General features: G+C 43.8%; 1 protein-coding gene across 1 annotated transcript; it reads left to right on the forward strand.

Annotated features, from left to right (window-relative positions):
• The first annotated feature begins 2,154 nt into the window (after positions 1-2,154).
• On the forward strand, positions 2,155-9,390 carry PRDX1 (peroxiredoxin 1). The gene is made up of 6 exons (XM_074906305.1): positions 2,155-2,222; positions 5,084-5,200; positions 6,181-6,334; positions 6,615-6,737; positions 7,334-7,464; positions 9,007-9,390. The coding sequence occupies exons 2-6, from the start codon at positions 5,095-5,097 to the stop codon at positions 9,090-9,092; spliced, it is 600 nt and encodes a 199-aa protein (XP_074762406.1). The 5' UTR covers positions 2,155-2,222; positions 5,084-5,094; the 3' UTR covers positions 9,093-9,390.
• Positions 9,391-9,514: the final 124 nt, after the last annotated feature.

Genomic DNA, 9,514 nt, shown 5'->3' on the forward strand with positions numbered 1-9,514 from the left:
ACAATGGGGTTTTGTTTTTCACATCAGGGACTCATTCCCAAACAAAATCTATGGGAGAGACTGTGATCAAAATGATACCTGTAAAATCTGGTGTGATTTGGAAACCTTTGTGTAGTTTCAGTGCTCTGGCACTGCAGGGCCAGCCAGCTCCTCTTTGTCAACATAAACTACTTAATGTGGCCATATCTGTATGGGTGGGTGCAAAGAGGCCTGCGCTTGGGCTCCTCATGCTCCACGCTAGTCAGGTACAAGCTGATCCTCTCTGGTGGGTATCTTAGTAGAGCATCACACTACAGCTAATCCACTGTGTGAAGAGCAGAGTGGGGAGAAGCAAGGTGTGGAGAGAACTCTGTCCTTCTAGCACCTGCTTGGGTAGATGTCCTTTCTTTCTTGGAGAACTTGGGTCTTTTTAAATCTGAGTAGCACCTGATATCTAAAGATGGAAAAAGGCTACAGAAACCCATCTCCTCACTGAACAAGGAGCAGCCCTGACAATTTATCACTCCAAAATCTCCAGAAATTGATGGCTGAAAAGAATAGCTCAGAAACGAATAAAAAATAATTAGGCCATGGACACATGAATGGAAATGGAATGCTTAAGACACAAACCTGGAACAAACTGCGCTGTGGTAGCTATGTAAAATGGGTATATTATGCATCTGGAAGTGTGAGAAATGTGCAGAACAAGCATTAAAGGAGTCTGAAACCATGAGAAAGTCATTACTTTGTCCATTGGTAATCATGCTGGAGTTGTAGTAAGACTGCATTTTTCTAGAGGTTTTAATTAGAACAGCCTGACCTTTCAGGAGTTAATCTGCTCAGAGGTTCATGGCCTGAGCTGATAGGTAGATACATATATGTCTCAATTTATAGATCTCAATCGTCATCATCACATTGATGTTAAGAAAGTAACAAACTTCTTTCTGTAAAAGATTAAGCATGATGTAACAATAGAAACAGCAATAAAGTATTTGCGTTAAGGTGAGTGCAGTTTATTTTTCTGAATACACATACATATTGTTTTGCTTTTATTATTTCAGGTGTAATTTCATCTGGTAATGAAACCAGTCATCTCTTGGGTGAATCACCACATGGGTACGGTCACCCAGCAACACTACAGTAATGTAACTTATTTAAAAGTTTGTTAATCCTTTGTGGTTTTCTCCTCATTACAATTTATAATCAGGTTTTAACAGGTATAAGAAACACTACTGTAAACTGCAAAACAGACAAGTGAAAATCAGTTGGTAAATACATTTATCACTTTTGACTAAACCAAGCAGTTTTGTCATTTATATGTCCTTATTGGCCTTTAATATTCACTATTTAATAAAACTTTTATATTGAAATTCAGGGTTTGGACCTCAAAAAGTACCAACTGTTTAAATTCAGTTCTGCATCCCAACAGAAGGATTTGCTCAGGCTAATTGTCCCTCAGTGTAGCTTCACTCTTGGAATGATGCAAAACTCCCTGAAGTAAGTAACTGTGTCTTCCACGAGTTTCCATCCTACACCCTAAACTCAAGAGGTAAGACTTAATTTAGCTTTCAGCTTTTTTGCTGACTTGCATGACTTGGATCAGTCTCCCCATTGATGAAGAAGAATCAATGAAAGCTTTGGGAATTAGCACCAGGTTGAGGAGGCATTTAGTAACGTGGAGCGAGAGGATGAAGGTTTGACCCCAGAGCTATGTAACACTGAATGCATTTGCCTTAATAGAAGGTCTGATTTTATCCAAGTCAACGGCCAACTCCAATTCATAAATGACACGTCTGTCGTCTCTTAGTCTCCCTCAAAATCCTGCCTCTGTCTCTTTGATGGCTTCCAATAATTATTGTTTGGTTATAGCTAAGGCATTAAAAAAGTAACTTCTTCTTGCAATAAGCCATCCGATTCATCCTGCCGTGAACTGTTTACAACTATTCCTCGGCACCTCCCAGGGCACTATCAGAGAATTCTTCATTTATTGAAAGTCTTCTGCTGCATCCAGCAGCCCGGGGCAGTGTCTGGGTCGCGATAAGGTCGCACAAGCCGCTATCGAACTCCCCGCCGGGGACCGGCCCGAATCTGCCAAGTCATCCTGCCCTTGCAGCGGCGGGGGGGCGGCGGCGGCGGCGTCTCCTCGCGAGATCGGGGCGGCTATAAAGGGGGCGGCGCGGGGGGGCTGCCGCAGTCTGCGGGTGCCTTGTGCTACCGGTCACCGCCACTCCGCGACTCCTGGGGTGAGTGCGGGGGGAGCTGTGTGGGTGCGGGCGGGCTTGCCGCGGGGCGGTGGCCGGGGCGGTGTTCGTTTGGGGCTTTGCACAGCGCGGTTTTTTCCTTTTTTTTTTCTTTTTTTTGTTCTTTTTTTCTGTGTGCTTCCCCTCCCCCTCTGCACCGATGGGCTCTCGGGCGCAGCGTGCAGGGCGGGCTCCTGCTCTCTGCATCCCGCCCCTCAGCTCTGTGCGGCTGCCGCTCTTCCCTCGGTTAGTTGTCCCCCCCTTTTTTTTTTCCTGGGGGGTGTGGGGGCAGATAACCCTTTCCTACGCGCCGGCCTTTATCGCTCTCCCCGTTGTGCCGCCCGGGGAGGAGCCGCGGGGCGATCCCGGAGCGCGGGGCTGGGCCCGCCGGCGGCCTCGGGGCCTCGCAGCGCGGCCCCGCACCGGCCCTGCCGCACTGGAGGCTCCGCCTGAACGCGGGGCGACCGGTATTTCGCTGCGAAGTCTTAAAAAAAACCCCAGAGTGCTGGTGGGGGCATGCGAGGGGGCCGGCCTGGCCGTCGCGGAGCGGGGCCGCGGCCCGCACCGCCGGGGATGGCGGCGGTTCGGCGCTTTCCCGGCGGGACGCGCCTGGCGGTCTGTGTGCCGGCGGCCGCGGTGTACGAGAGCCGCGGAGGCCTGCGGCCGCATCGCGCTCCCCCGACCGCAGCTCAGGAGCTTAGCCGCGTCTTTGTGGTAGTCTGAAGGTAGCGCAGCGGAAGGCAGGGCGTGTGTTTTGAAACAGCCTTTCACTTTTGTGCAAGGTGTCCTAAAGGTACGAATCGCCAGGTAAGAGTGCAGGCCCGGCGTGCTATAATTGCAGCTTGAAGATGATTGATGCTGTGTGCGGTTACGAGCGGCAAGCAAGAGCCTCAGACCTGATGCAAGTGTATTTGATTTGCAGTGCCCGTTCTCCGTCCCTCTAGAATGAAAGGAAATAGCAGTGAGTCTGTGGTCTGTCCCTCTGGGTTAAGAAATGCTGTGGCTAGAAATCCAAGCTGAACGTGTGAGGACATGCGCTAACCCCGCACGGAAAATCAGAAATGTCGGCAGGTCGCAGTAGGTGCTCTGAGGAAAGCAGGTGGTTCTCTTGCAGTACAAAGCAACTGGAATCTCCTGCCAATGTTAAAGGGGACATGTTACCTAAAAAGGGGACAATAACTTGTAATTTAGAAAGGGGAGGTATCAAAAGAGCAGCCTGACAGTTTTTATTTGACATTGAATACCTATTAAAATACTCCAGGGGGTTACTGATGGAACAAATGTAGGAGGACTGGCATAGTATGGAGCAAAAGGATGACCTTGAACAATGGAAAGTAATGTAATTGACTGACAGAATATGGGATCATGCACCCCAGACAAAACGGCTCTTATGAAGCTCCCTAGTTGGAGGCATCTCAAATCCTGTGCAATAGCTGTCCCCTGTTCTTCCTACAGAACTGCAGTTTCAGAATTCTACCTGCATCCATGGCTACATGTACAGTCCTATGAAAACTCTGTATTTCTAGCCACCTCCTCCAGCTCCTAGTCTGCTGCAGTTGAAGACTAAAAACCTTTGAATGAACAGGGGGGTAAAGAGCTTTGTTACAAAAGACAATTAGAAACGTTGAATGACATGCCTCAAAATGAAAACAGAGGTGGATGATTCCTGTCTGTATACTGTCAGGGCATGTAAGAGAGACTTCGAAAGGTAAAACCATTAGGAAAAGACTAAACTTTAATTGAAAGCTAAGTGCTTGTGACTATGGGCTAGTTCTCCAGGAAGAAAGTGGGCTGGCCAGGGTGAAGGAGCCAAGAAGTGAGGTGCTCTCAACTTTTTTTAGAGTGAACTTAGTGCCTTGCAGGCAGGACTTGGAAGAATCTTTGAATCTCATCTTTCCTTAGCAACTTGAGACTCATGCTAACCTTTCAGACGTGTTTTTATCTCCAAGGCAGCTGGTGCTTGTATCTGTGTATAGAATGGCTGAAGATTTTGCAAGTTGAACAAACAAGGTTCATAAAGTTAGTTCAATTAAAGATGGTGCTCTGGAAGTAACAGGAATTCTGAAGTGATATACTGCATTCCCAGACTGAGCAAAAATACTGTACAGGGCATATTACAAATGACCAGCTTTTAGGGCAGGCAGCCAGAAGTGAATTATCTTGTCCTTGTGTACCCTCTTTTCTGTTAGACTTGGAGGAGGAAACAACCTGGCTGTGCTGATGTAAAGTTGGTAAAACTTTAATTGCTAACGTGACTGTGATTCCCTTGTCTACCATGAGTCTTTCTAGTTGCAAATGAAACAAGGTTTAATTGTTCAAAAGGCTAAGTGTAGTTGCAGAGCACTAATCCCTGGGGATTAATAAAAGTTATTTCCTTCTGGAATCAACGGGAAGATAAAGTTTGAGGTCTTAAATTCGCTTGTGAAATTGAAGAGTATCCTTTTCGAAGGTTTTAAAAAGACTGATGCATTCACTTAGTAGAATGGAAGACTTAGTACTGCTAAAACTCTAGGCTAGCCCTTTCCCAGGCTCTTGAGCTGATTCTTTTCAAAGATAACCATTAGGAGGCTAATGAGCCATAGATCTTGAAGTGCTAGTAATCGATGTAGTGGCTTGGTCTGGATATCTAGGCTGTGATTATTGAACTGCATCTTAACTGTGCTGCTGCTTTAGTAAAAAAATGGTAGTGCTTTGACTGGATTACCCAGGTGACAAAGCTTAAACTAATTTCACTCTTAAACCTTGTGTTGCAAGATCAACTGTCTGGTGTTAAATTTAAATTGATAAGATGCTTTGAATAAATGCTTACTTCCTGGTGCAAATGTACTGTTATCTAAACTGTATCATTACTAACTCTTATCTAGATTAAATCAAGATGTCTTCAGGAAAGGCTTTCATTGGAAAACCAGCCCCTGACTTTACTGCCACGGCTGTAATGCCAGATGGACAATTCAAAGACATCAAACTCTCTGACTATAAAGGTAAGTTTATGTGCTTCTCTAATGACACAGATATAATCTGGCCATATGCAGGCGTGGAGGGCATCTAAGGATACATCTTGATTATGTTTTGAAGTAATAGTAATCACTTGGTAGTAGACTGAAATACAGAACTTGTGCAGTATGTTTAGGAAATGGTGAGCAGCATGGCTGAAAGTCCCAGCTATGATAACTGTTGCTAATTAACATAAAACTCCTCTAAACTGTAATCTTGGATCAGGCTTATTTGTCCTGTCTATCATACTATGAGACTGATATAACTTCTCCAAACTATGCGAAACAGCAAAATCTTCTCCTCTTAGGCTTTCTGTCATGGGAAAGTATTCTTTCCTCTAACCAATGAAGTCCCTTTCTCTAGAGTATTGGCAAAATGTTTGCCATACAGAAAAAAAATAAAATCAAAGGGAAAGCCTGAAGTATTCAAGTACTAATGTGGATGGCATTAGAAGGACATTTCCAATGAAGCTGTGGCCCTTAGACTGCATGAGGGTGGTGAGTAGGTATAGACTAGTCACTTGATTAAAATGTCTCCTTGGCTTGTAGCCTTTCAGACCTGTGGCATTTCTGCACTCTGTTAGTAGTCAGCGGAGGGGCTTCCAGTGTAGGTACTGGGTGTGCTCTGGGCAGGCTTATGGGAGTAGACCAGGAGACAGCCATTCCCTGTTAAATTTGACAGTCTGGGTTTTGGAGGCTTAGTTGGGTAGGGTTCTGTGTTACTGCCTGTAGAGTGGCCTTGGAGGGTGGTGTGAATGGTGCTTGGCTGAAGTGTGAATTCCGTAGGTGCTTTATGGGCTTGCCACCTATATAACAAGCCTTGAAATAGGGATCTGTAGTCTGCCATTTAATCTTTAAAGGTGGTATTGTATCAAGCCCTTTCTCCTCTGTCAGTATTTGAATGGTTGATACTGAATATGACAGCTCTTTCAAAGGTAAGAGATTAACTGGTTATACTGCTTTTCTAGGAAAATATGTTGTGTTCTTTTTCTACCCCCTGGACTTCACTTTTGTCTGTCCAACTGAAATTATTGCATACAGTGACAGAGCTGATGAATTCAAGAAAATTAACTGTGAAGTAATTGGAGCTTCTGTTGACTCTCACTTTTGTCACCTTGCCTGGTAAGAATCGGCCTTTTAATCTAATAAAATGTTCTGCCTTGTCTTGATTCTTGCAGGACTTCAATCCTGAGTGTATTCAGACTTGCTTACTGAAGTATCAAATAAAGGCCCTTGAACTTGGTAGTGCCAGCTGCTTCTGAAAGAACTGAGCATATACTCTTCAGTTCTTTTGTTGCCTCATGGCTGACCAAGTATGATATTGCAGAAAGTATCAGCTTCTGTTGTACCTCATACTTTATTCTGAACTGTCCATATTTTTAACATTCAATTTTTCTTTTAGGATCAACACTCCTAAGAAACAAGGTGGTTTGGGTACTATGAAAATCCCATTGATTTCTGACACAAAACGTGTGATTTCCAAAGAATATGGAGTACTTAAAGAAGATGAAGGTATTGCATACAGGTAATACATAATTAGCTATTGGAGATGTAAACTGCCTTAAGCTCTCAAACTCTCCAACAAGGGGAGATGCTATTTGCTTCTCATCAGTGTGTAGACTTTTCATGGTGTTGGTAAGCTAGATAAATGTTTGCTGCTTCTCTTTGATTACATATCTGCACAGTGCAGGAGCTGCTGCAAACTTCAGTAATGCAAGACCTACATAGTCATAAAAATGGTTACAGGTATTTAGTCATTAAAGTACAGTTTTTATTTTGAATGTAAGAATGCCTCTCCCTTCAATTCACTTTTTCCTTGGTTTTCTCTTCCACTTTTTTCCACTAGTATTTTCCTTAAATAGGAAGTGTTAGTTTCCTGCATCAGTGTTTTGACTTATCTCCTGTCCCTCCTAGTTCCTGCTGAACATTTAGCTTTCAACTGCTACTGTTTGGTGCTGTGCGTACACCAAAGGTATCAGTTTTTAGGAAGAGGTCAGTAACAGTAGATGACACAACTTACTGCCATTATAGAATACAGAACCCAAGTTTTTGAAACTTACTTCAGTCTAATCAGTCTTTCAAAAGCTGTGTTTAACTTCAGGGCTGGCTTGTTTTTTTTAGGGGCCTGTTCATAATTGATGAGAAGGGGATCTTGAGGCAGATAACAATCAATGACCTTCCTGTTGGCCGTTGTGTCGATGAAACCCTCAGACTTGTGCAGGCCTTCCAGTTCACAGATAAACATGGAGAAGGTAAGAATTCTTCCTCTTTCTAATATTAAATGTTTTTTTCTAGAGAACAGTAATAACTAGGCAGGTTAAACTGAGGTTTAATAAAAGGCACAAAGTACATGCATCGATCTGTGCACAGCAAGTAATTGTCACTCTTGAAAGCAGCAAGTTCTGTGAAGCTACTTGTTGAAGGACACTACAGTGCAATGTCCATCCTATTCCAGTTAATTGTCCATTGAGTACTTGCTAATGTTGAAATATCACTTATTTCAACATTAGCAAGGGTGCTGGGTGTCCTAAGTGTACAGCAGTTGTCTCTTTCAGTGAGACACAGAAAATACTTGATACAGAAGAACATGTAACAACTTAGCCTGTAAGGGTAGGCATAACTTAAGACTGCTCTCAGGTTTTGTAGGTTGAGGCCATCAGTACTAATGCAGTGTTTTAAACAGTCTGTTAGACAAAACATTTAAATTACCAGAAAGCCTCCTGATTTTTGTGTCTGTGTGTAGTGAGGGGAAAATGGATGAGAGTCTCTCTGTCCAGAGTGGTAAGGTGCTCAAGGCTCGTAGCTTGTCTGCAGGAATTTAAAAAAAAGGCACTGCAGATGAGAGGTTTGAGCCAGGTTATGGAAACTCAAAATTACTATGTAGGTATTAATAGTCTTTAGCTGTCATTAAATAATGACATGTGTTGCTGCGGGTGATACTTAACTTGCTTCAGAACTGGTAAATCAGTGGTAGATTTTAATGAAGCAAGCTGCTCTTGTGGCTGTGCTATAGCCCGAAGAGTCAGTGCTTCTGAACTTGTATGCCATCCTCTGTCAGCTGAGGAGATGGCCCTGATGTTTGATGGAGCAGTCACATGTCATGCAAATGAAGCCTTTTTGGGGTTTACTATGCCCTGGAGTAGTCAAAACTTTTTCCTCCAGAACTAGGATTGCAGTCTCATCTAAACCAGGATAGACCTGGTTTGATGCATAGGAACACTCAGAAGCAGAGAATAGTACAGCTAAAATGGCCAGGCTTGTGTGGAGCAAGCATTGAGCCTTGTGTGGCTGTGTCCAAAAAGTGCTGCTCTGGAGTTGCTGCAGTTACTAGGCTGTGCAGCCTTTGCAGCTTGGCTATATAGGGGAGCTAGAGACAATTTAACTCTTCTCCCTCCTTGTTGAACTGGAGAATGGGACTAGGGCTGTAAGGAGAGTATAGGCTTGACTGGATCCAGGGAGAGAAGTGTACCCCAATAGCTGTAAAGCCTTTCTGACCCAGGCTGCTGGAGTTGGTGTTACCTTCCTGTCAAGCTTCTGTGAAGCTTTTAAGTGGGGTGGGAAGGGAGATGTGTAAAAGGCCAACTGTCCTGCAGGCAAACACCTCATTCCTTGGGTGCTACTACCTAATGAGCAAATAGAAATGAGTAAAGGGAACTGAATATAATGCCACACTGAATAATGCACCTTCTGTATGTTACAAAGATGTATGCATGTTTGGAGTTGTTAGTTTAATGTTGTGTAAAACGTGTTCAGCAGGAGCAGCTGGTAAGACTTAAACATTCTTATCATTTCAGTGTGCCCAGCTGGCTGGAAGCCTGGCAGTGACACAATCAAGCCTGATGTTCACAAAAGCAAAGAGTATTTCTCCAAGCAGAAATAAACTTTCAGTCTGAGTGGAAACTAGTATGCCTTACAGAAAGAGCAAGCATCAGTTACTGAACTTTGACGAAGTCATTGTGTCTGAGTCAAGGGATCATGCTGTAGGTATAAACAGTAACTTTTTTTACTTGAAGGAAAGTTTGTCCTGTGTCATTACCTTCATAGAAAATCTTAATGATTGATATCTGTACATCAAGCCCTGTTGACTTTAGTGACAAAGCAGTGTATGTGGTTAGCCATGTGTTGCATATAGAGCAGTGGTATCCTTTTGTAACTCTATTAAACTTGTGGAAAGAGCATACTGTCTACTGTTGTTATGTATAGTAGTTGGGAGCCCTGAAAGCAATGCAGGCTGCACTTCTGGAAGCTCTGTCTACTGAGCTGTCTGTAGGCATCTGAATGCTCAAGGCCTCTTAGAGCTGT

Source organism: Athene noctua, chromosome 5, assembly GCF_965140245.1.
Source record: "Athene noctua chromosome 5, bAthNoc1.hap1.1, whole genome shotgun sequence".
NCBI lineage: Eukaryota > Metazoa > Chordata > Aves > Strigiformes > Strigidae > Athene > Athene noctua.

Coding starts and splice junctions, on each gene's coding strand:
- PRDX1 (XM_074906305.1), top strand. CDS start 5,095: ATGTCTTCAGGAAAGGCTTTCATTGGAAAACCAGCCCCTGACTTTACT. Junction 6,335..6,614: donor CACTTTTGTCACCTTGCCTG/GTAAGAATCGGC, acceptor TTTTTCTTTTAG/GATCAACACTCCTAAGAAAC. Junction 7,465..9,006: donor CACAGATAAACATGGAGAAG/GTAAGAATTCTT, acceptor TTATCATTTCAG/TGTGCCCAGCTGGCTGGAAG.